Source organism: Crinia signifera, chromosome 4 (genome assembly GCF_055691185.1).
Source record: "Crinia signifera chromosome 4, ASM5569118v1, whole genome shotgun sequence".
Taxonomy (NCBI): Eukaryota; Metazoa; Chordata; class Amphibia; order Anura; family Myobatrachidae; genus Crinia; species Crinia signifera.
The window spans coordinates 121697673-121725041 of NC_139220.1; the positions used below are offsets into that span (position 1 = coordinate 121697673).

Genomic DNA, 27369 nt, shown 5'->3' on the forward strand with positions numbered 1-27369 from the left:
TGAAAAAAAACAACACATACTGTAATAAAGCAGGACACTATGCATGTTAAAGCATCATTAAATATAACCAAAAGTTCAATGTAGCAATGAACATAAGGGATATATAAACATTAAGTTACCAGTGGAAGAATGAGGGCAATCAGCAGGACCGCTTGTTCCAATGATATTGCATTCACCTCTAATCAGAGCAGTTTGGGAACGTTTAGCTGTAAACTGGCAGCAAGGAAAGAAAGTCCTCCTCTCTGTAGTTGTAGCTTTGTGAATAGGAGAGTCCATGTTACAAGCAGTAAAAGTCTTCTTGCAGTGTGCCCCACATCTTCCATATAAGTAGTTCATAAATAGTCTTCACTCCTGTGTATGACAATTGATGAAGTCGACTAGTCCTTAAATGATGCTACTAAGGTACAAGTCTCATGCTTTTCATGTCAGACCTACTGTAGATATCCACTATGGTGCAAGTATCATATGCCTTTCATATCAGGCCTAGATACTCACTAAGATACAGTACTTGTTCATTTCATATGTGACCTAAATACTTTTATAAAGGGTTTCAATAAAAACATATGTTCAGTGTACATTAGAAACAGTTTCAGCCAAGGTGCATCCTTCCACACAGAGGAATCCAGATAGCACTTTTAGGGTTCCTGACAAACTTTATTTAACTGGTGAATTTTCTTCATAAGGATTATGGACAGGACAATCTGCAAAACCTAAAAGAGAGGATACTCATGGCTTAGATGTGCAAATTGTAGCAATAGTTCTAGTAAATTGTAACACTAATTAGATTTTTTAGTAAACATGCATCTATGTATATCAATTAGTAAAATGTTGAATTTTACTTAAAATCAGACTATTCTAAGTAAAAGCTAGTCTCCAAATGCTGCTTAACTTTTATACATCACTCAATCTCCCTAATGAATCAAATGACATTCTGTGCATGTCTACTGCTGATTTATGTACTCTGCAGGTTCCTACAGGAAATGCTGGTGGCAACAAGAGACGAGAGGACGTTACATAGAAAGAGCCAAGGTATCAGAAGAATATCTGGAGTGAACAGCACCTTGATATTGCATAAGTTTGTGTTGCTGGGGCTGAGGCCAGAGAGACACTTGGGTGGACTTGAGAGACAAAAGAGGGGCGTGAGGCTTTGTGGGATGTAGAGAACACAATGAAAGAAAGGGAGCCAAGTAAAACAAGACCATGTCCATCTGTGAGATCAAGCCCCTCTACTAGGCCATGCCCATTTTTTGAAAGCTCCAACATAGACAGGGCAGAGAGCAATGAGCAATTGTCAGTGTTGCTTGAGCACTGACACTTGTTATATGTAGCTGGCATTGTAGCAGATAACCACATACAGTCAGTAGTTAATACCTTACTGTGCCTCTTCCTTTTCAAATACTATAGTGTTGTTGGGCAAAATGCAGTCTAAACAGTTTGGTGAAAAGCAAAACAGGTGCATAAACATCAGTCTGCTTAATACATGAGCAGCCCTCGGAACCGCAGCTCTTCCAGAGCACGGGGCAGGGCCACTGGAGGGCGGTACTGAGCCGCCGAGGAGGAGAGGTACCATAGAGGTACCGTGCCATAGAAACCAGGATGCGCCGCGGGGACTGGGAGCAGGTAAGAAAGGAAGCGTTGCTTCCCTCTCCCCCCCTGGACACGGTGGTTGCGGGCGCATGCCGCAGTGTCGCCCACACCCCCACCCTGTGGTGCAGTATCGTCCACCCCCCCCCCCCACCCGCCGTCCGCTGAAATCTCCCCTGCAGCGGGGACTGGGAGCAGGGGAGAAAGGTAGCGTAGCTTCCCTCTCTCCCCCCTGGACACGGGGGTTGCGGGCGCACGCCGCAGTGTCGCCCGTACCCCCACCCTGTGGTGCAGTATTGTGCGCTGCCCGCTGAAATCTCCTCAGCAGCGGGTGGTGGATTTGCCTGGGGCGGAGGAGGGGGGAGGCTTGCACCGGCCCTGGCACCGGGTACTGGAAGATTTGCAATAATCAGTTGGGGGTCAGTGGTTCCCAACCTTTGGCTCTCCCGTACCCCTTGATTAGGCTTTTCATTGATAAGTACCCCCTCCTCTCATTTTGAAATATGGACAGTACTTAGCGGTATGCGGATCCTTATGCATGTCCTTATATTAAGGAGGAGCGGAGGAGTAGTATACAGCAAGGAATCATGCCCTTCTGTGTCTAGACACTGGTATTATCTCGCTAACACCGGTAGGTTTAATGCCGCTGCTTCCTCCACCTTTGTCAGTGCTGGGCAGGTGACTGCTGATGTCTGAGGGAAGCTCCCAGTGGATTGCTGGTCAGGCATATGACACAACATGGTTTGTCTCCATGGCAATGGGCCTTCTTCAGCCATCAAAAGACCTTTTCCTCGTACGCCATTACCAATATAATTTTCAAGTACCCCCAACTGGTCTGCAGAGTACCCCCAGGGGTACTAGTACCCCAGGTTGGGAACCACTGAGTTAGGTGATGGATTCCTTGTGACCCTTCAACGTCACTGTGGTAGAATCCAATGATCTTCTTTGAAACAGGATTCACTCCGTACATTTCTCAGTACAGATGGAGCAGTGATCATTTGAGCTGCTACTGTCGATAGAACCGTGCTGACGGGACGTGCGAGCATGTGAGACGCTCGCGCATCCACGTCAGATGTAGCTCCTGAACACCAGCCTGAGTCAGCTCAGGGGATCTGGTAAATTCTCAGGCTGGCTGGGAGGCGCTCCATCTGTATCTTTAGTTCTCAGTAATCCAAAGATATCTCCCTCTTAATATACCTCAAATATTCATGACTGGCTTGTCGCACATTCCCATGTACAGTATGTTGCATCCATAAAGATGTGTTTGAATACACCATGGAAATAAATTCCATATGGCATGAGAAGCCCAGTGTGAATGATATGCTCCAAGAGTAGTAGGGTAGTGTATCCTATTCATATTACAATCAGTGGTGCAAGTAGAAAAAATGTCTTAGTGGTACTGTGCTGCGCACCGAAAAATGGGCGTGGTCATATGACACAAGGGGGAGTGGCTACATGACAAAACTTTATGCCCGAGTGCCAGATATGCCCCTCACAGTGCTAGGTATGCCCCCAGTGCCACACATATGAAAACACCAAAGCTTATAACCCGGGTCAATCAATCACGCAAGTCGACCTGAGTTACAGTATAAGAAGGGGTAAACACAGGTCGCCCTCTGTATGGGTGACCCGAGCATAATGTGAAAGCACCGGACCCGGGTCGCAGCCAGGCATAGTGATGTGAAAGGGGTACACAGATGAAGGTCACTCACAGATATAGCCCAATGTAACTTGGCATGGGAAATTGTACAGCTTGGCATACAGAGTAATATGTGTAATTACGTAATTATGTGTACATGCAATGTAGATAAACAGGCTACATAATATGACTTTTGAAGAATCAGCAGAGAAAAAAATAAATCTACGTGTGATTGTGCAATGTATGGTAGATGTGGTGGGCCTTATTGAGACTGCATACTGTATATCAGGGGTGGGGAACCTCAGGCCCGGGGGCCTTATGCGGCCCCTGTAGCCGGTCTGAGTGGCCCGCCCACCCATCCGGCAGCTCTGCTGGGAGTCAAGTACAGGAGAATTCTCACGAGAGGTTAGTAGTTCTAACGAGATTGCTCTTAATCAACAGCAGCCGGAGACTGTCAGTCCTATTCAGCAGCAGCCACCGGAGCATGGGATGGCTGCAGCAGGACAATTTGTAAGATAAATTTTTACATATGGCCCCCGAAGGATTTTTTCCCCATACAAACGGCCCTTGACACAAAAAAGGTTCCCCACCCCTGCTGTATATAATAGGGTCTCAGTCCTTAGAGACTTGACCTTCAAAAAAGTGCTAATTGCAGTGAAAGATACTGTATGTGAAGTTTCCAGAGTTCATGGTGCATTGCTCTCTGTCATTGGTAGCTGGTAATGCTGTGTATTGAAGTTGTTGGTAATGCACTGCCACCTGTCATTTGAAGTAGGTATGGCAGGAGATCCACAGCTTGTATGCTAATGCTATATTTTGAAACACAGCTAATAATACAGCTAAAAAGTTTCAATGCTACATTCTAGCCATAAGGCAGGAAATAAAATAGTCAAAATGATGTACAACACTACAAATAATTGTAACATTTGTCAAATCATTTATGGAATGGTTGGTGATTCCCTTTAGGAATGTTTATATTTTTGCATTCCTGATTTTTCAGGTACATCACTGGGAACAATTTGTACTAATCTGTAAATAATAATACCTATACAGATTTGACCATTCTCTGTGTTGCCATCGGTGCGCCATCCGCAGGTATCTGGCAGATGGCGATCCGGCAGATGTGGATGCGTGAGCATCTCACACACTCGTGTGTCCATTGGTGAGAATGGGGGTGCACAAGCGTCTCGACATGTGTGCGCCCCAATCGCCGGACAGCAGCGGATGGCGGTTGGCGGTCTCTGATGAGAGCGGCTCCATCTGTACCAAACATGCGTATGTTTTAAGCCGCATACACACTAGTAGGCGATATTGTGAACAAAATCACTCAGAAAGGGGCTTCTGAGTTATATTGTTCACAATATCATCTAGTCTGTGCACTCAGTATCCTTAATGATGCTGGCTCACACATGGCGTTAACAATGATTGATGTCTTGCAAGTATGCAATATAACCAAGCGACTTGCATATTTACCAGGTCCGGGTGATCTTCCTGTTCTGTGTGTATGAACAATATTGGCCATCTGCAGCCGATATGGTTGAACTATATCGGCTGCACCATCTTCAGCTACTGTGTGTGGGGCTTTACTGCAAACACAATAAACAAATATCCCAGCATACTGACAATTTCTTCTAATTAGTAGTTTGTAATGTTACTTTTAGGTGTACCCTGACGCACTGACCTACCTCAGTTATCAAGAGAAGTACCATTAAGCCACTCATAGTTACAATATTGTTTTTGTACCACTGTATAATTGCATCTTGGCAGCCCTGTGGAAATAACATAAAAAAAAAAATCAATGATATTATTGGGTTAAATTCCAAGTTCAATATAGTTATTATTACTGGGTTTATGTGTGCAAAGATGACTGTTTATAGCAAACACATTACTCCAGTATGCTGTGAGATGCAGATCACACTGTAAAGACACTACAAGAAATGTACAATTATACCTTTTATTTTCACATCACACAATGATAAAATATGTAAAAACAGTAACTATAACCTACAGTATATACTAGAACATATGTACGACCTTAACAATGCAATTCCATCATGTATCAGCTCACCTAGAGTAAACTCTACCTCACAGGTCTTCAACCTATGGCCCTCCAGATGTTGTGAAACTACATATCCCAGCATGCCCTGACAGCTTTGGCATGCTCTTATAGGAAAAAAATGTGGCAATGCATGTTGGAACATGTAGTTTCACAACATCTGGAGGGCCACAGGTTGAAGACCCATGCAGTACCCCAACAGTTTCCTCAGTGGACACAGAATTCAGGATATTCAATTTCCAATGTCTTGTTCACCCACATTTACATGGGAAAATTGCTGATGAAGATGCCACCAAGAAAAGTATTGCTGAGATATATCCTATTTCTGATGCAATTCTGGAATGCTGTTGTTTAGTTCTTAATATTGAGGGTCTAGCTGCTTCCTGCCTGTCCTCTACTGCCCAGATTTTAGATAGCCCCTCTCCTATACAAACACACACACAGACACAACATATGTAATTAATTTATAAGTCATGCTAAAAAGTTCCATATAAAAAAATTATAAAAGCAGGGGAATCTGGAATAACAGGCAATGCAGGACTATAAAACAGACAACATGCAGTGTAACTATTGCCAGGTTGTTCCAAGTCTGGTACACCTTATGTATAGTGAGGGGTTACTGGCTACAATATAAGGTGAGACACTGGTGGAGTTTTGCTCACCTTGTAAGCAATATGATCTACTGTATATATGACCATTAGATGGTCCAAATTCTAAATGAAAGTACAGTTGGTAGATACAATATCAGATAATATAGCAGCTGCCTTACAGAGGCATAACACTGGGAGGTAATGGAGTCATCTGCCTCTGGGCTCCAGCTCCCAAGGGTGCACCTCTCCTCCCCTGTGAGTTTGAATCAGCTCATTAAAAGCTGTCGATATCACTTCTGCACTTCTGTGGTTGACTCCCCCAACTAGCAGGACCATAGATGTCACACTCTCTTTATTTTAAACATATTATACATAACATGCATACATACATTTATATGGTAAATAAATAAGTTTTAATCAAATAGCGCATTTTCTCCAACAGGACTCAATGTGCTGTGTTTGTATGGGTGGGGGAGGGGCACCAATATTTATCTTGCCTCCAGGCAACTGGGACAAATTTACGCCACTGCTGCCTTATATAATGTCAGTGATTGCAAAAAAGAGGTGTTCAAACCCTTCACGCACCTTATAAATATTTACTTCCTGTTTGTAGTGTTGGGAGGTCTTGGGGTATTTCACAGTTCATGGCAATTTTTAAACACAGCTTGTAACATGGCAGTTAACATAGAAACATACTTTGACGGCAGATAAGAACCACTTGGCCCATCTAGTCTGCCCCTTTTTTTAAACATGTTACCTCAAACCATATTTGATCCTTATTTTTATGTAAGGATATCAATATGCTTATCCCAAGCATGTTTAAATTGTACTACTGTATTTGCGTCTACCACCTCTGATGGTTGGCTATTCCACTTATCTACTACTCTTTCTGTGAAGTAATTCTTCCTCACATTTCCCCTGAATCTTCCTCCCTCTAGTTTCAGTGCATGTCCTCGTGTTCTGTTACTCCTCTTCCTGTGAAGAATGTCTCCCACCTGTACCTTGTTAAAACCCTTGATATATTTGAAAGTTTCTATCATGTCCCCCCTTTCCCTTCTCTGCTCTAAAGTATACATATTAAGATCTTTTAGTCTTTCCTGGTACATTTTGTGAGGTAGGCCATGCACCATTTTAGTTGCCCTTCTTTGTACAGTCTCTAATGTATTTATATCCTTCTGGAGATATGGCCTCCAGAACTGAACACAATACTCTAGGTGAGGTCATACCAATGACCTATACAGTGGCATTATTACTTCTTTCTTTCTACTGCTGATACCTCTCCCTATGCAACCAAGCATCTGACTTGCCTTCTTCATTGCTTTGTTATATTGCCTACCTGCTTTTAAGTCCCCTGAAATAGTGACACCTAGATCCCTTTCTTCCTCAGTAGTTTCCATTATAGTGCCATTTATACTTTATTGAGTCTTTGGATTTCTGAGACCCAAGTGCATGATTTTGCATTTTTTGGCATTAAACTGTAGTTGCCATTCTCTTGACCATTTCTCTAATCTACCTAGATCCTCAATCATTTGTTTTACCCCTCCTGGTGTGTCTACCCTGTTGCATACCTTTGTGTCATCTGCAAAAAGGGACATTTTACCCTCAATTCCATTTGCAATATCACCAATAAAGATATTAAAAAGCACCGGTCCAAGTACAGATCCTTGGGGTACTCCACTTGTAACCTTTCCCTCCTTTGACAGTACTCCGTTTACTACAACTCTCTGTTTTCTGTCCTGCAACCACGCTCTTATCCATTCAACTATCTTTAAATCCAATCCCAAGCTTTCAAGTTTATTTAACAGTCTGCGATGTGGAACAGTGTCAAAAGCTTTACTAAAGTCTAGATAAGCTACATCTACAGCCCCACCTTGATCTATTACTTTAGACACCCAGTCAAAAAAGTCAATAAGATTTGTTTGACATGATCTTCCCCCAGTAAACCCATGCTGTTTTGGATCCTGTAAATTGCTGGTTTTGAGATGTTCTACAACTCTTTGTTTTAAGAGTGTTTCCATCAATTTCCCTACTACTGATGTAAGGCTCACTGGTCGATAGTTGCTTACCTCTTCCTTGCTTCCACTTTTGTGCAGTGGGACTACATTTTCTGTTTTCCAGTCCTCTGGGGTTACTCCAGTAGCTAGTGACTGGTTGAATAATTCTGTTATTGGTTTTACCAGCTCCCCTTTAAGCTCTTTTAGTATCCTTATATCCCATCTGGCCCCATTGATTTATCCACTTTCAGTTTTGAGAGTTCTGTGAGGACTTTCTCCTCTGTAAATGTACTTGTCTCTCCCTCAGTTTTCTGACTATACTTGCAACTTAACTGCCATACACCATGTATGCACCTTAACTGCCATGTTACAGGCTGTTTAAAATTTGCCATGAACTGTGAAATACCCCAAGACCTCCCAACACTACTAACAGGGAGTAAATATTTATAAGTTACGCACTGGTGAAGGGTTTGAACACCTCTTTTTTGCAATTATCTGTTTCTAGGAGTGCCGAAGAACACTCCCTGTTGATAATCCATCCCAGCTGCTGCACTTGTGCTGACTCTGATATACCCATCTCTTACTCATCTTCATAATGTCAGTGATGTCTGCTGTGCTGAGAGCAAGCCGCATTCCAGAATATCAGTTGTTAAAGAGTTTGAAAGAAAAAAATACATTTAAACAGAGGCAGCAGCTGTCTGTTCCTCTGCCTGACTCTGAGCAGTGTTAGGCAGATGGCGTCATTAAAAGGCATATGACCGTTTATTACCTTAGTACAGGTACATACAGTAGACCGATTTCCCCAGAACTCCCGGGTAACAATATAGTGCATACACACTGAATGATATCTTTAACGATATTGTTTATTTACATCATCCTGTCTCCGTACTTGCAGTGGTTGATGATATAGTTGATGTTTAAAATATTGCTTATTGTGTATGAGGCTATAGGCTGCTGCTTTCAATTTCAATTCTTGTTTCTTCCTTCAGGGTTAAAGTGGTGTCCTGAGGGTCTGCTGGCAGGCACTACCTTGTATGTCCATACAATGTGATGAAAAGCACATCTTCCATTAACGATTCACTGGGCAATCTTGTAAATCGATCCTGGAGGATCCATTTTTCATCATATAGTATTTCTAGAATTATTGTTAGATCTTATGTGTGGTCCCTGTGGAGGCACTGGAGAATCTAACTGCAGTCAATCAATGCCTTGCCGCTCACTCTCTGCCCTCAATTTAGCAATCCCTATGGTCTTCAACACATCTGCAGGTTCCCCAGTTGTTGTGAAACTACAAGCCTTTCCATAGTTTTGCGATGAGTGCTAAAACTGTGGCAAGGCATGCTGGGATGAATAGTTTCACCACAGGTTGGCCAGGCCTGTTCTAGACTAACCTCAACTTCTGTGATCCCACTCTATATATCCACAGTGGACCTCTCTCATGCCCATTTCTTCATGCCTCATTGTCCTGGAGATTGGTTACAGGGTAGTTGCTGTACTTGCATGTTCTGCTTGCTTCTGATGGCAATGTTATTCCTAGGGATGACTGCGGATCATTCACAGAATGGTATTTTTGAAACAAATATCACATCTTGTCAGTCACCTCTTTTTTATCCTCCTCAGATCAGGTTAATCTAGCAGTTTCCCAGCAACTGGCAGACACACATTTAGCATGCTTGAAATGTTCTCCTGGAAAGTGGCTCCTCTCTGCACTATGCATCTTCTAATCATCATACAGAATGGCTGCATCTACTGTGCCTCTACCTCTCTGGTACCAATGTCTTCCTTCTCAAGCCTCACTGTTCTGGATGTCCTGGGAAACTTATTATGGCCTTTCCTTGGTGCCATCATAGTCACAGGCTGGAACAATCCAGATTTGGTCCACCACTCTGCCTTGGGAAGTTTTATTCAAGTTTGCTAATTTTTCCCCAATTTTGCATCCCAGTTCAGAATTAGTGGACTGTGTACTTTAGGATTAGTGTTTTGGTGCAGCTGAGTAGCACGATAAATGGAGATATTTGTGTGATTAAGCATAGGTGTCTATGGTCGCATCAATATTCTTCTTCAGAAACAGGCGGCACCGCTATAACAACCACTAAATCTACCCAAATAAGATAACCAATGCTTGCAACCATATTATGGGATATCTGCTTAGTGAGTGCAATTACAATTATTCTCTCTTTTTTAGATGGCCATGGCTATTCAATCTGCAAAACTCAATTCACCATAACATAATTTTCAATAGTAACCTACAGTATAACATTTACTACTGTACTTCAGAAATTAAGGAAAAAGGAAAATGTAAAAAATAAAAATATACCCACACTCTGAAAAATTCCCGGGTGGCTAGTGTTACAGAACTTGTCATACACAAATGGGTTAATGCAAGAACATGGCAGATAATATGGTTCACCCAGGGATTTGTCTTTTATCCAGTCAGTGTAGTTCTGAACGCCACAGCATTTCCACTAAAAAATAAGATCAAGTAATTATAATCACTACATAACATTTTGAAGCAAGTTGACTTGAATTACAGTATAGCTAGATGCTAAGGGGTAAATTTACTTAATGCAAATGAGTGGGGGCAGTACTTCTTAGCGCATTCGTATATGTTCTCTAAAATAGCATAAATTATCATAATATAAAAATAATAATTTTTCTGAATTGTTATAATGGTGTAAAATAATACACCTGATAGACTGTATATTTCAAACAGTATTTTTTTTTTGAGAGATTGATTGTTTATAATTGAATTAAGTTTTCTAAAACAAATACACCATAAATTAAGAGTTATAATTAGCCCAAAATTCATTTAATATAGCTAATACCGGTATACTGAAGACACACATGGGATAAAGACAATACAACATACAGTATAACAATAAATGTCTCCTATGAGATACACCTATCTAGGCGCCTAGATAGGTGGGATACGGTTATTGGGTCACCAACAAGTTGGTCGACAAGCATTAGGTCAACACCACTAGGTCGACATGAGTTTCGGTCGACATGAGTTTAGGTCGACGTGGATTTAGGTCGACATTCAGTAAGGTCGACATGTGTTAGGTCGACAGGGTCATTAGGTCGACATGGGTAAGATCGACAGGGTCATTGGGTCGACATGGGTTAGGTTGACAGGGTCATTAGGTCGACATGGGGTTTATTTTACTGTTTTTTTGACCCGACATGTGCCAACAGGCGGTATTTAATGCCCTACCATCCACTAGGGAGTGGTGGGAGATTAAAATAGTGTGGCAAGCGTAGCGAGGCACCGTGCCCGAAGCATGGCGAGCGAACGCGGTGATACATTTATGTGTCCATATAGGCACGACATGTGTCGTCACATAGCGAGGCACCGTGCCCGAAGCATGGCGAGCGCAGCGAGCCATGCGAGGGAACGTGGTGGTATGTTTCGGTGTCCATGTCGACACAACATGTGCCGACAGCCGGTATTTCATGCCCTACCATCCACTACGAGATAAGGGTAAAAAAAAAATTTGTTTTCACTGTCGACCTTACCCAGGTCGACCTAATGACCCTGTCGACCTTACCCAAGTCGACCTAATGACCCTGATGCCTCTTCAATGGTGCACCCATACAAGTGTGTTAAGCAGCATTACAATGGGAGCTACATGTGTATTAGCCTAAGGCACCTGGAACCTTTAATCAGGCCCTGCGAGAAGCTGTGTGCTGTAGCGCCACCTACATGCAGTTCTCCAGCAATACACACACAACTGCCTCCCTGCGCTCCCCTCAGCTTCTCTCTATATAAAAAACAACCGTCAGTTGGGCAATGAGTTTTGGCAGAACTTATTTTGAGCTAAATTTGTGTGTTTTAATGAGGTATGACATGGCAGTGATCTCTAAAGTTTATTTATTAAGTGTAGAATATAAATACAGATATATGATTGTCTCTTTATTCTGTACTTGAGCAACACCTACAGACAGTGGTTTCATTGATTATTTTATGCTGTAAATTCCTCTTTATCTACATTGTGCATGATGAAACTCACATTTTGCTGTATGGTATCTAGAATGATCATTTTCTGCTCATTTCCAACAAAACTTTGTGTAGCATATTGAGAAATAACTTCGTGAATTTTTTCAAAGAAAATTTTTAAAATCTGTAAATGGAAAAAAAATACATGAGAATGGCAGCAATCCCCTTTGTGTTTGTTATCTATTTGGACTCCTAGATCCTTTTCAAGTACTGAATTACCCAATGCCTCCCTGCTTAGGTTATAAATAGCACACTGGTTATGTCTCCCAAGGTGCATGACCTTGCATTTGTCCACATTGAACCTCATCTTCCACTTTTTTGCCCACTCATCTAGTTCATTAAGATCATTCTGAAGCGCGGAGACATATAATAACTCTACTCAGTTTTGTGTCATCAGCAAAGATGGAAACATTGCTGAGTAATCCCAGCCCGATATCGTTAATAAATATATTAAATAAAGTGGGCCCTAGAACCGAACCCTGTGGCACTCCACTTAGTACTGGTACCATATTTGATGCACTGTTCACAACCACTCTCTGCTTTCTATTACGCAGCCAGTTCCCTACCCATCTACAGATTCTTACTCATAATCCCAGGTCCTCCATTTTATTTGTCAATCTTTTGTGTGGCACTGTATCGTAACCTTGTGGTTACATGGCACTATGCAGAAATATGAATTATTAGTAGCAGGCTAAAGATTCAAACCAAGGAAAAATGGCAAATGCACTTGTTTTCTTATAGCCAATCACAGTGATTTTGTTACTGTTAAATGTAATGCTGATATACTTACCAGTCCTTTGTGGCAAAACACCAGAATTGGGAGATGAATTATAACTTCACTTGTAAAAACCAAACCCAACAATCCAGCAAACTGGAAAAGTGAAATATTTATAATGATTTTAAAATATTTTATAACAAATATTTTAAATACAGTTCCCAGTACTTACCTGAAGTGGAATGCAATAGAATAAAATTATTCCATAGAAAAGCATAGTCCCCCCTAAAAGTGTAACAAGTACTAGTGCTCACATCCTGATTTTGGGTCCAATTAAAATAACACTGCTAGAAAGTAAACCGAAGGCTGATTAAGCAAAGAGGTGACATAAACCACGGAAGGGTTCTGAGATGCTGTCACTTTAAGTAGCATGGTTGCTAAGGTGATCTGATGAGTGAAGGAATAGCCAACCAGGGACAGGGGAGGAACATACTATACAACAAGGTATAAACTACTATAAACATAGGTTGAACTACTGTAGATGGACGCAAATCTTTATTCAGCCTCACCTACTATGTAACTATGTAGCAGTTGTAAGACTATGAGTAGGCAGGAAGTCAGGTTATCTGCCTCTTTTGGGAAGTTTTCCCCCACCCTCCCATCACTAATTTTCTATTTGTCTGCGGCGGTAAAGAACGGTCTGTGCTGTATTTTGGATGCTCTCTACATTTTATGGTGCTCATTGACATGCTCTCTGTATTGTCTGATGGTTACTGTGATGTTCTTGTATGTATGGTGGCCAAAAACATACTCTTTTTATTGTGTGGAATTTAATCAAATTAATTTCAGACAGAAGCCTGGACTTAGTCCCTGGTTTTTCCCAGCTTATGGAGCATGGGTTTGACCCAGTCGCAGCTCAGTACCCCTTTTCATGCAAGAGAATAAAATGCAGAGGCAAGCATTTATATATAGAAATTTGTCAGGGCAAGCCAGCTTAACCTGGGTCCTTTCTCTGGGTAAAAGAGTCCACCAGGGTCAAACTAGCTGGGCCTTCAACATTGGTCATGATCAGAGTCAAACCCCAGGCAATTTCCACCTGGGGTGGGGACCCTTTCACACAAAAAAGGACCCGGGTTAGAATCAGCTTGTCTCAGCAAATTCCAGGTTCCCGTTTTCGGCCGCGAATAGATGCTGTGCGCATGTGCACAGCGTCTATTCTGTCAGATTGGGGGACTCCTAATTCCCCCCCCCCCCCGCAGCGGGACACTGCCGGCTGCGGTAGGGGCCCTGGGAACGTCCCCAAAAACCGGGACGTTCCTGCGTTTAGCGGGACAGTTGGGAGGTATGCATTTACTAAGATGCCTTAAATGTTGTACAGCAGTCACTGTGGTGTGGCCTAATGTAAGAAGGCATGCCCCTTTACTAAACAAGAACATATAGTATTGCATTCAGTTGTTCCCCTCAGGCAGCAGATGAAGTGGAATGCAATCAGTGCAGTCGCTTAAATCGTTCTGCTGTCAAAAGGTGCATACACACTGGGCGATTTTGCACACTGACTGTAAATGCAGTGCGATAATCGCTAATATCTCTGGCCTGAAAATCACTCAGTGCATACACACTGAGTGATTTTCCTCCTGGCCAACGATCTTTGCTGCTGTGAGTGGCTTTCTATAGAAGGACACTATGAAAAGCTGTTCAGTCTGCTGGTAATACCAGCTGATGAACGGTGGCCACCGGCGATGATGCTGGAGCGTGCATCAGGGATCACCGCTGCCCCGCATACATGGGGCGGCTTTTGAGCTGAAAGCAGCTCAAACAGTGAAACTGAGCTGCTTTCAGCTCAAAATCGCCAAGTGTGCATGGGCCTTTAGGGCCTTATTCTGGTTGGAGCGGCCAAACGTGCGTACGTTCCAAAACAACGTACGCTATCCGTACGCGGCCGTTGGGGTTAAGTCCACCCACAACTCAGGCGCATACGTACGGCCAGAAATAATGGCAAAGGGGAGTGGCGTACAATTGAGCGTACGCCAACGTACACGGACGGGCCAGCCCTTACACTCCGACAACTGGCGTACAACTGAGCGTACGCCACCGTTTACGGACGTCTCTCGACCGTCTTCCCACCGACTTCTTGCGGAAATCTGAGCGTACGCCAGCTTGCACGGACGGGTCCCTATTGTTTTCAATAGAAAACTCCGCTTATGTCACCGCTCGTGAGAGTGAGCGTACGTCCGTGTACGCTGGCATACCCTTCACATATATGGACCTGCAAATCTTGCCTTTCAACTATAATTATGAAAATTAATTAATTGATTGAATTAATTAATGGGCAAAATAGTGCCCATGGGCTTAAAACATTGCTGAAACATCCTTTGTAGGTGTTAGATGTGGTTTATGTTACTGTATCATAAATACAAAACCTATGTTTGTATTAGAGTGAACACGTTGACACATGTCGACTTGTGTAGATTGAGTATGCTACTGTGTAAAGTCTATGAAAGCACGTAGTGAATGTGTATAACTGTTTAACAAATACCTACCTTAGCATATATAAGCAGGTCTTAAAAAGATTCTTACCTTAAATTAAACAAACCTTTAAATGTCGAGAAGTATAGAAAGATAAGCTTCCAATGTGTTTGAGTGCTGTGTGTGGCTTGCAGGTAGTGAAATCATGGTTTGGACTTAATAGACTGCAGCATTGGTTATTACATTCAGGTGTATGTGTTTGGTAGTAATCAGCGTAAATTAGCAAACCCAGGCACACGCTGGCATGCGGTATCTGTAGGGGTGGTTTGAGATGGCGGTTGGCGGCCGCCTGTTTTGTGTCCGAAATGAACGGTGCCTTAGTCGATCGTGCGGTAGTAGCACCGCTCATTTTTGGTGCACACCCCTGTGTACGCCCATATTTACGCCCATTTTCCCTCATTATTTCGGCCGCTCCCCTCATCACGCCCCTATGCCGCCCCCAATGCCCGTACACTCGCGTATAGGTTTTTTCGCACGTAGAGACCCGTCCCTAAGCGTTGTGGAGTGTTCGCGCCTGTGCATTAGCGAATGTACGCATGCGCAGATCATAAAAAACCCCGGGACGTACGCGTACGGCCCGGCCGCTCCAACCAGAATAAGGCCCTTAGTCTTTATCACCTCTGATGGGAGGCTATTCCACTTGTCCACTACACTTTCTGTGAAGTAACTTTTCCACAGATTTCCCCTGACAAAAGTACTATATAAAACAATAGAGAGAACGGCATTTCTAGCCCCAAAACCTAAAATGAAAAAATAATTACAACACTGCCCTCTAGTGAAACATCACTTAAGTTAACTATATAACTTGCACAGATTCATAAATTCTATAAGCATATTATGGTGTATACTGTACAAATATTAACAACTTATGGGCCCTACACACATTGCGATGTGTGCAGGGCTACCTAGCTATGCTAGGTCGGGCTGTGCTGCGCCGCTATCGCCTAGCACACAGAGCTGACAGCCCACACACAGAGCGAGCTGTCAGCTCTGTGTGCTAAGCGAGCAGACAGCGCCAGTGTTCTCCGGTGGGAGAACACTGCCGATGCAGAGATTTATGGACACTGTCCATCAATCTCGGCCAGCGATAAAGACGCGCGGGGACGCGCACGGATGCCGATATAGCCCCCACACATACACCGATGTGAGGGCATTTGCTAAGCGACTTTGCCAAACTAAGCAAAATCGCTTAGAAAATGCCTTAATATCGCATGTGTGTAGGCCCTATTAGAGTGCCCCAAATCTATATATAACATGGAATGCACAATATCAAAGCATCAATGATATCATTTTGTTAGGGTCTGTTCTAACACAATGTCTTTCCTTGCATTAAACTAATTAGCAGTGGAGTAAAAAAACAACCCCCCCCCCCCCCCCCCAAAAAAAAAACAGTATTTAAAAAGGCTACACAAGTTCAGGGCTTGATGGTCAGTAGCATAATAGCTATACAGTATATCTATTGTCCTTTAACAGCAGGGTTGCCGACTTTTAAAAGCTCTCCCGGAGAGGAGACTTTCAGCAGGAGCTCGGGGGCGGGGCTTAAATGTGACATCATTAAGCCCCGCCCCCATGAATGAAAGTTACTTAGCTTGCCTATCTCCGTGGAGGAGGCGGAGCTAAAAGACGCAATTATGATGCTTTAGCCCCGCCCCCTCCACGGGGGCGGGGCTAAAGCAGACATAAGGTAATTTAAACGCCGCTGTCAGGGGGGGGGGGGGGCCGCAATCAGAGGGGGGGAGCGGGGGTTCCCCAGAACACGGGAGGGTTGGCCACCTTTCCGGGGGGCCGGGAGGGTGACACGATTTTCGGGACCCTCCCGGCCATTCCGGGAGGGTAGGCAACCCTGTTTAACAGCAATTATCAGTATGGCTTCCTAACAGCACAGGTATTATACTATACAGTAGAATTGGTGGTAGAACAGAGCACATAATTAGTAGAAGAAATGAGTTGTTCTTACAACTTACCAATAATAGAAATATTCTCACTTCCTTTACAGCTCCCAGAAATCCAAAAACGCATGCCAGACATGTGACAGCTCCCACAAGAATCACAGCATATGTAAAGATGATTGGAAATGTATAGAATGTGTAGAGCTCCAGATCTAAAACCATATGTACATATATATATATATATATATATATATATATGTATATATATATATGTACAGTAAATCAGATTTTCACTAAATTAAGTATATGTAAGTACAGACTTTCAATATCAGGGTTTACTAATGACATTCTAAAGAATATCCTTACATACTATGAAAGGTGAGTATATTGGGGGGAGGGGGGTTTGCAGAGGAGCAAACCAAAGACAGGAAAAGCTTTCTGTAGTACCCTGTTTCTCCGATAATAAGACCTACCCCAATAATAAGCCCTACCCTTATTTCTGGACAACGGTTCAAAACAAGCCCTACCCCCAAAATAAGCCCTAGCTAAATCCCCATTTTGCCCAGTCCCTGCGCTAAACTTCCTGTCCCTTGCCCCCCCCCCCCCCCCCCCCCCACCCTGCATGAAATGTATGCTGCTGCTATGCCAGCAGAGGCTTCAGTGGTCCCAGGGATGCATTGCGCATGTGACATCACTGCGCATCTCAAGGACTGAGCAGCGTCTGTACACGGCAGGAGCGGAGTGGCTAAGCGGTGGTGGCGGGAAGGCTGAGTGGCTGAAAAATGCAGAAGGAAAGGAAAGCGGCAGTTGTGCTTAAAGTATAAGGTGATTGAGGGGCATGATGTGGATAAAAGCAGGACTGAGGGGCTAAAATAAGCCTTACATGGAAAATAAGCCCTATGGTGTTTTTTGGACTGAAAAAAAAATAAGACAGTGTCTTATTATCGGGGAAACACGGTAGTGTATCTGTTAGTGTATCTGTTCCACTAACAGATACACTCACACAAAAATGTTCTTTCCTAATAGTGCGTCCAAAAAGCTTTTTCTGTCTCTGGTTTGCTCCTCTACAACACCCTGCACCACATATACTACAGTCAATAGGTTGACACTGATCGTCAGCTGAACATGGTCAAAAGGTCGACATGCACTAGGCCAACACAGACAGGTCACTACAAGCAATAGGTCAACATGACAATAGTCAACACATGAGACGATCTAGTTTTTCAAAAAAAATTCTATTCAGATAACTTCTTCATACTTTATGATCTACATGGACTACAATTGGGAACAGTACTGTGTGCTGAGTAAAGCAAAGGGGAGCTAGTAGGCACCATGCCCGAAGCAAGGGTGTATGTTACACTAAGTGGGGATCTATGTGGACAGATGACGACACAGACAATATAAACACATGAAAAACTCATGTCAACCTTCTCAGGTATTCAACATTTCCATGTCGACCTGTGTGATCCTTTTGTCCATGTCAACTTAGTGTATGTCAACATTTTTCCTGTGTTGACTTTTCACTGTCAACCCTCATGGCTGTCGACCCTGTCACTGCTGACCTAATTATCCACACCTGTTGGAGACCTTGCTTCAGTATGCCAGCAATGATGTATGACGCTGCCTGTACAAAACGGTTTAACAACATATGTAAATGTGTCCGTATTAGGCATATTGATGTGTTCTCAGGGTGTAATTGTCAGTGTGGTGATAAACAGATGTCGGTCTGTTCAGACAGTCTAAAATAACATACCTCCCAACATTTTGAAGTTAGAAATTGGGACAATCACATGGCATAACCATGCCTACCTGAAAAGGGACATGGCCTATGCCATAGGGGGTGTGGCCTTACAGGGATGCCACTGCTGCAGGCCACGCCCCCATTTCCCGTAACTACGGGGGCATGGCCTGTAAGCTGCTTCGTTCCAGGGGAATCCTTGCTGTCACAGGACAGTGAGGATTACCCCACATAGTAAGGCTCGCTGCTAATGCAGGGAGCCCGCTGCATTTAGCCCTGGGTCCCGCTGCTCCTGCTGCCGCATGTGCCGATTCGCCCTCCCTCCCAAAACTGAGATAGGGGGATTAGGCGTATGGGGGGTCAATTGAATACTGACAGGGGGAACTGTGACAGTGAGCAGGCAGCCCTGTTCGCGGTCACAGCTCGCCCCCGGCATTGAATATACCCCAAAGGGTTAAGGCCACATTTGGTGAATTATTTGGTTGATTTTTTATTTAATTCATTTGCTTATCTGTATCATTTGCATACCTTCTGTCATTGTCCAATAATGTGTATTTTATTTAACCACTACTTACCATACCGGTTATGCTGAAGGTGTATATGTGCAGGCCAAACAGAGCTTCATCAGGCGCCGGCTAGTTACTACTGACATACCATTCAGGTAAGTAGCAGAGTTAAGCTTTTATTACAGTATATAGGATAGTAATTAAATCTCTTCCACTGGGTTACATTATATCTTATGTATCTTCGCAAACCTACCAAAAAAGCTGAACATATTTTTCTGATCATATTTGATCCAAAGGCCAAATCCCATATTTAAAATTCCTAAAACCTGAAGAAAAAAAAATGATTCATGCCATAAACAAATATTAGGAAAGATACTACAGCACAGTGTAAACAATGTTCAGAGCTAATGATTGTGATATGAAAGAAAAATGGGTACTTGTGTAGTTTCACGGCGCCAGTCCCCTTGCGGGGCTCGCTTCGCTCGCCCACGCTGCGGGCACGGTGGCTCGCTGCGCTCGCCACGCTATTTAAAATCAACTCCATGCCAACATGGATAGTGGGGGTATGAACTATCCATGTTGGCATGGAGTTAAGTTACTTTTTTTAACATAGTTTGTGGCGAGCGTAGAACCCGGAAGTAGCACGGCGCCATGTTGGCGCCGTGAAACTACACAAGTACCGAAAAATGCATTAAAGGGACAAATTAGAGAAACAGAGAGGAACCAGAAGAAAAAGGTAGGCCGGGTTTTCAGACCGGGTGTGTATTCGCAGCGGCCAGCAGTCAAGTAGATGCCACCCCACTAGAGTGAAATCCTGCCATGTGAATTAATGTGATCACTGTGCATATGGATGTGTACAGCTACAAATATATTTGCAGCCGTGCAAATATGTCCAAAACCCATCATAACAGGCTCACCATCGACTGATTTACACTGGGGCAAGCTCAGAGTAGCCATAGACTTACAGTACTCAGCGGTGCAATGGAAAAAGGCATATCCGGCCTGGAGCTTACGTCACACACCCTCCCCTAAAATGTTTAGGCATGCTAGCGTTTTCCCAGACACTCCCAGTGTTTTCCTTAGCACGCTTGCACATTCCCAAACACTCCTAGGATTTTCCCAGGCACACCTGCGTTTTTCTTAGCACATCCTCTAAATATCCAGTTTCCACCAGTAGACGCCTACATCCTGTCAATCACCTTGCGAATGGCTAGCAGGATTTCATTGCAGCACGGCCATGCACATGCGTACTAGTGGCGTACGCATGCTCATTGTATTGATAATCATCCTCTGTGCGATTTCGCAACCGTGCAATCATGTCTGAATTACCCCATGTAAGTGGATAAGGGAATGTCTGTGAAACAGAAAGACTTAAACTGGGTACACACCTAAACATTTAGCTGTCCAATCTGAGCACAAATCTGGTAATGTACGGAAGTAAGTGACCATTTGCTCCCAAATATTGGAAATCCTACAAAAAAGACTGTTGGCATACATTTATTAAATCAAACCGATTCAATCAATTTGTCTGACTGACCATTGGGCCTGATTCAGACCTGATCACACTGCTGCTAATTTATAAAGCTCATTGATCAGGAATACACCGCCCTGCCAGAGTGAAATCTCGCCCCGTGCATGCCTGCAAAGTGCTTAGCATGGCTTGTGAAAATATTGCAGGCTTGCGAATAGCTGCAAATCCAAATGCACACCATTGACATATTTTTCCACTGTGTGCTTAGCCCAGGACTTACTTGGCAGCTGTGATAGAAACAGGCTGATAAAGGCTGGAGCTGATGTCACACGCCTTCCCCTAAATAGCCTGGGCACCTCTGCGTTGTCCTCGACACTTCCAGAAAACGACTGGTTATCACCCATATAAACCGTCTTCCTGTCAATCACCTTGTGAATGGCTAGCGATTATAAAAGGAGTATTTTATTGCAGGGCTGCCTAGCGCATGCATACTACGGCCGTACGCATGAACAGTCTATCGATAGACGACTGGCCTGTGAATTCACAGCCGTGTGATCTGGTCTGAATTAGACCCATTGTCTGTTTTCCAGTGTTTGGAAGCAACTGATTGATTGTCATTTGCTCTCATACATTACCAGATTCTTATTTCCACCAGAAAGATTGGACAGATAAATCTTCAGGAGTGTACCCAGCTTTAAAGACTGTAGACAAGTAATGGTACCCATACACATGTGAGATATTGCATTCGATCCATGTGATTTCGATAAATCGCCACGACAAATAGCATGGATCGCATGCTATCTCATGCGTCACCCAATGTGATTCGCCTGCCTGCTGGTCGCATCCCGTGTCGCCAGATATTATGTGCTGCATATAATATCTATGGCATTGCATGTGCCATCACATGTGATTCTTAACCACATGCGATCTGTGGCAGCAGTAGTCAGCGGGATGGGTGGCGGTGTAGCGGAGCCTGTGATGGGCAGCAGGAGGGCTGGTGGGCTAATTAAAAAAAAAAAAAGAAAAAAAAAACATTTCAAAAGACTGGGTGGCCCACTGACTGGCTGAAAAAGCGCTTTCAAAATAAAGTTGCTTCTGGGCCCCTACGGAATTAGGGGCCATGAAGCTTAAGCTTCACTAGTTTCAGTGTAGATCTGCCCCTGACCCAGTGCACATTCCATTGTTCTTCCTCTACTCTACAATCTCACCATTCGACTTCACCAAGCTATGTTCTTTGGTGGAGATCCTTGTAGACTTGAACAAATTAAATTTTAGCAGTGTCCCCCAATTGGATTCAGAGAAAGGGATTTAAAGGTTAGTATGTTCTTTCATCCTGGCTGGGGGACACTACTATCTTGGGGATTTCCCTAAGTAGTCACAAAGGGATAGGGATGCATAGCATCAATAGAACACATAACTAGTATCTATTAACAAAAACATTAAATCTACTGTATATAAATCAGAGAAAGTATGATGGAGAACCAGAAGCAAACTGCCATGCTGTCCAGGACCCCTGCTTCGTAAGGGTAGAATGAGCCATTAAGAGGTTAGGAACCAGGACTCACTCCAAAAAATACACCTGACATTTGGTAGATGTTATCCATCCTGTTTTGCAGCATCATATAAGAAGACTGTCGGTCTTCCAAATGGGCACCTATCCATCAACATAAATGCACAAGGCTCATGCCAAATCCAAAACCTTCATCTTGAGACAGAGCCAGAATTACTGTATAGTGATTGATGTAGAAACGAGAAACCACCTTAGGGAAAAACATTTTCTTTACTGACAATCAGTCATAACTAAAATAAATGTTTGGTCAAGCATTTGGCTCATACAGTATATTATACCAACATTGGCCCTTATTCTGATCGGTGCGGCCCGATCAGAATATGCGGCCGCAACCGTGCAGGCGAATCCCCGCCTTCCATACGGATCGCCACCTGCCGTCCGTATGCGGATATGTGGCGATGCGCATGAAATTGGACGGGGATACGCCTCCTCCATGGTGGGAGCAGCCCCTGCATTCGATGGTCGCCGAACATCGAATGCAGGGCCGCACGCTCCACCAGGTCCCGCAACACAAGACCACACGGACACTTGTCCGTGTGAAATCATGTATAGAGGCGGGCAGCTGACATCCGGCGATGTCAGATGCCCGCCCCGTACACACGCGTCACGGCCTCATTACCATGCATACGCCCCGCGTTTGCATGGGAACGCCCATGAAACGGGGGGCGTATGCATAGGGTAATGAGGCTAAGTAGCCCCTCACGCCCCTCTACGCCCCCTGTGCGGCGTATAAAGAATCCGTGCGGCGAAATCGCCTGCACATGCGCAGAGTGACCTCTGCACATGCGCAGACGATCAACATCGGCGGTCCGTCCGCATGCAGGAATTTCCGCACCGATCAGAATAAGGGCCATTGTGATATTCAGAAAAGAGCACTCGAACCTTTGAAAATCTTACCAGTAATATAATATTGACGATAATAAAAACATATTTCAGAACTTTGATTTTGTCTTTTTGTGTCATTTTGCCTTTATCTTCTTGATATACTGACATCTGCAAAACATATTTTGCATGTTTAATGACAATAATTACAGCTTTAGATGAACACTGTCAAACTGACTAATTTAAATGTATGATTTCATGTAATTAAAAGTGCTCTTTTGTTTGTTTCATTAGATTTCAAGGCAAGTCAAGCAAGTAAAAAATAAGAGGTTACATTGTGTGCAAAACATTTCTTCCAAAGAGCCTCTTTGAATACAAAATTATGAAAGCTGGATATTTTAATACAGGTGTGGACAGAGGTGATTGCTTAGTGAAGGCTCCATGCCACATCTCCAGGGCAGGACCAACCGTAACAATGAAGGGATACTTGACAAATTGCAATCCAGGTCCCCCACTCATGTAGCCTTTATTCTCTTGTATCCCACCACTCCGCATTGTATAGGTCTACAATGTAGCATCCCACTGCCATAGTGTCTATATATTGCCACAGTAACATTGCACTTCAACTCCACTTTGGCAATAGATTGGCTTTACCATTCACCCACACATTAGTAATAGATTCCACTGAAGTATTACCCTAACTTCCTTGTTTCCATTGGCCACCATTGTAACTTTACCCCCACCTACCCCGCCCCCCCCCCCCCCCACACCAGGGGCGGATCTAGACTTCTCTTCTAGGGGGTGGTTTACTGTATAATCTTGACACTCCCCCAACTCCTCCTCTTCCCAGCCCTGACTCCTCCCTTTCCCTGTCCTGACTCCTCCGTCCATGGATAGGGGGTATATGCACTGTGGGTAGTAGGGATGTTATTGGGGTACAGGTTAAGTATCCCTTATCCAAAATGCTTGGAACCACAAGCATTTTGGATAAGGGATTTTTCTGGATCTCAGGAATATTTTTTTATTTTACATACTAACCTGAACCCTTGGTGATCCTCCGACGTCCACGGTGTCCATGGCAGCATTGGATTTGTCTTCTGTTGCATCCCTGGTCCCAAGGACGCATTGCACACGTCACCGGCACACCCATGCAATGCATCCTTGGGACTGGGGATGCCGCTTAAGACAAATCCGATGGACACCGGGGGATGAGGTGAGTATGAAAAAAAGGTGAAGGCGAAAAAAGAAAAATAAATGCAAAATATTTTTAAAAAAAATGTGGTTTTCGGAATAGTTCGTTTTTGGGATATCCGGATATGGGATACTCAACCTGTATACATTGGACGGTGGATAAGGGGCAGTGCCCAAAGGGGGCCGGTATACAACGGTATGACATACGGGCACTTCGAGCACTGAACTTTTTTTGGCCATTCACTGCAGCACACGAAGACTGTGTAGCTGCAGTCACCCGGCGATAGGGAAAGGTGGGGAGATGACAGGCTGGGCCGGGGGTCAGGGTGCATTGTGCCCCCGCTGTCATTTATTTAAGCTCCGTCGCGGGCCGCCCGCCCACCCACCCACAGAGAGGTGACAGCCAGGTGACCGCCGGCAGAGAGCAGTGAACTGCTCGTGCTGCCCAGCTGTCTTCAGAGCAGAGAGTGCAGATCGGTGAACTGCCCGTGCCCGGCAGTCTTCAGCGGGTTGCGGCTATTTGAAATCTCACGCTGGGTTGCGAGACCACTGATTGGCTGACATTCTTCCTGCGCTAGATTTCAAATAGCCGTCTGTCACCTGACTGTCACCTCACTGCCATTCTCTCGGTGGGTGGGCAGCCGCGACGGAGCTTAAATAAATAAATGACAGCGGGGGGCACAATGTACCCTGACCCCCGGCCCAACCTATCATCTCCCCACCTTTCGCTATCACTGGGTGCCAGTCTCCCGTGTGCTCCAGGGAATGGCTGCAGAATCACCTCCATCTCTGCTGCAGGGAGGGGAGAAAAAAAATCATCAGGGGATCCCAGCCATGCTACTCAAGGCATATTATGCACCCTGACCCCCAGCCCAGCCTATCATCTCCCCACCCTATCCCTATCGCCGGGTGCCATCAGCTACAGCCGGGTGGACAGGTGGCTGCGGCGCTTCCATTTTGGCGGCTGTCACAGTGAGAATAAACCCCCTTGGCAATGAGCATGTAATACCTCATAGTAACAAGCATGAAACCCTCTTGGCAACCAGCATGTAATCCCCCTTGGTAACAAGAATGGAACCCTCTTGGCATCGGGCATGAAGTCCCTGACATCAAGCATTAAGTCCCTAGCATTGTGAAATAAAGTCCTAGCAATGAGCATGTGGGTAAGTGGCACTTACATGGCATATTATGTAACGGTGTGTGCCATAGTGTATAATGGGCATTAAGGTGTGTGGCATCATGTGTAAATGGTATTATAGTGTGTCGCGTCATGTGTAATGGGAATTACGGTGTGTTGCTTCATGTGTAATGGGCATTACAGTGTGTGGTATAATATGTAATGGGCATTACGGTGTGTTGCGTCAAGTGCAATGGGTATTCCGTTGTGTGGTATAATGTGTAATGGGAATTACGGTATGTTGCGTCATGTGTAATAGGCATTACAGTGTGTGGTATAATATATAATGGGCATTACGGTGTGTTGCATCATGTGTAGTGGGCATTCCGTTGTGTAGTATAATGTGTAATGGGCATTACGGTGTGCTGCGTCATGTGTAATGGGCATTATGGTGTGTGGCCTCATGTGTAATGGGCATTACAGTGTGTGGCATCATGTGCATCGGGTGCTGCGCTTTTCATGATTCAGGCGCACACTATTCTATTCTCCCTCAACACCCTAGTACATGGGTCTTCAAACTGTGGCCCTCCAGATGTTGTGAAACTACATGTTCCAACATGCATTGCCACATTTTTTCCTATGAGAGCATGCCAAAACTGTCAGGTCATGCTGGGACATGTAGTTCCACAACATCTGGAGGGCCACAGTTTGAAGACCCATGCTAGTAGATGGTAGGGCATTAAATACCTCCTGTCGCCACATGTCGGTAAAAAGGTGAAAAATCCGTAGACTTTTTGACTGGCGACCTCCCCAATGTCGACCTACTGCTTATGTCGACCTAATGTCCTCGTTGACTTAAAGCCATGTCAATATCATATGTCGACCTTAGACCTGTCGACCTTCAATGGTCATCCTAATGCATGTCGACCTTTTGACTGTTGACCTAGTGACTATACCGGCTGTGTTTCTGGAGCCAAAAAAATAAATAAATAAACCAACCTTCATTTTTAACTGCAGAATGATTTAGGGCATTTATCTGCTTAGTGCAGTGGTTCCCAAACTGTGTGCCTTGGCTCCCTGGGGTGCCTCGGGACACTTGCAGGGGTGCCACGGGTTGGTTGTCAAGAACCAATTCAAATTATTTATGATCAATTATTTATAGACAAAACCAGTGCTGGTGGCTGCCAATCATAAAATATGTGTATAATCAGAAGCAAATCCTGCCCTTTACCACATAACTGAACCTAAGAATCACATAAACACAATCTACTTAGTTTTATATATACATATATTTTGGACTAAGGGTGCCATGGAAAAATTCTGATACTCTAGGTGTCGCGATTCGAAAAAGATTGGGAACCCCTGGTTAGTGAATAGCAACAGACTGGACAGTAGAGATGTAAATGACCTGGGGTAGATTAGACGAGAGATGAGATGCAGCACCACCCCATGCCTCTCGCCCGGCCTCTCCCCTCCCCGTGTCTCCGCCTCCGCCTGCTGCTGCCAGCGCCTGTGCACTAGAGTCCCGGCCGCTGGGAAACATGGAGGAAGAGACCGAGTTAGAGTCACACAGATTGTCCTTGTCAGAGAGTACGGGGAGCTGGTCACTGGCGGAGGAAAGCGACGAGGACAGCGACAGTGTGAAGGGGAGCGAGGAAGCAGAGGTACGGTACGGTACGGCCCGGGGCACGGGGGTTGCGGAGGCTGGGAAGCGTCTGTGTTTCTCCCGTTGCTAGGTAACAGAGAGCCAGGTAACTGCGCCCTCTGCTGTCTCCGCTCAGTCACTGCCGCCCTGTCCTATGCTCGCTGCCGGCTGCTGTCACCCTCGCCCCTTCCTGCGGTATAGAGTGTATTTTTATTTTTGCAACCCAGTTGGTAACACACATATTGATTTATGCTGCGGCTTAGCAGAACTATGTTGTTAGTTATGTTTACAGAGAATATCTGTAGGGAACATACTAGTT

The 27369-nt window shown here is 44.4% G+C and overlaps 2 protein-coding genes across 4 annotated transcripts in view; one reads left to right on the forward strand and one right to left on the reverse strand.

The window, feature by feature from the left end:
- Positions 1-27117, reverse strand: TSPAN19 (tetraspanin 19). 3 transcript variants are annotated; one of them, XR_014473417.1, is made up of 10 exons: positions 26814-27117; positions 23173-23268; positions 19488-19560; positions 17066-17202; positions 12651-12731; positions 11874-11984; positions 10185-10328; positions 4909-4992; positions 4697-4809; positions 1-710 (listed from the first exon to the last, which is right to left on the reverse strand). XR_014473417.1 is itself a non-coding variant. In XM_083182345.1 (9 exons), exons 1-9 carry the CDS (start codon positions 26946-26948, stop codon positions 636-638), a joined length of 936 nt encoding a protein of 311 aa, XP_083038471.1. In that variant the 5' UTR covers positions 26949-27117; the 3' UTR covers positions 1-635. The 3 variants fall into 3 exon arrangements, 2 of the variants coding, with proteins under 2 accessions (XP_083038471.1, XP_083038472.1); XM_083182345.1 differs by lacking the exon at positions 4697-4809; XM_083182346.1 differs by lacking the exons at positions 4697-4809; positions 12651-12731.
- Positions 26883-27369, forward strand: part of LRRIQ1 (leucine rich repeats and IQ motif containing 1) — a 139110-nt gene continuing 138623 nt past the window's right edge. Inside the window, exon 1 of the mRNA XM_083182344.1 lies at positions 26883-27069. Coding sequence (XP_083038470.1) covers positions 26947-27069 — 123 coding nt within the window. The 5' untranslated portion in view covers positions 26883-26946. The remainder of the gene's footprint in view (positions 27070-27369) is intronic.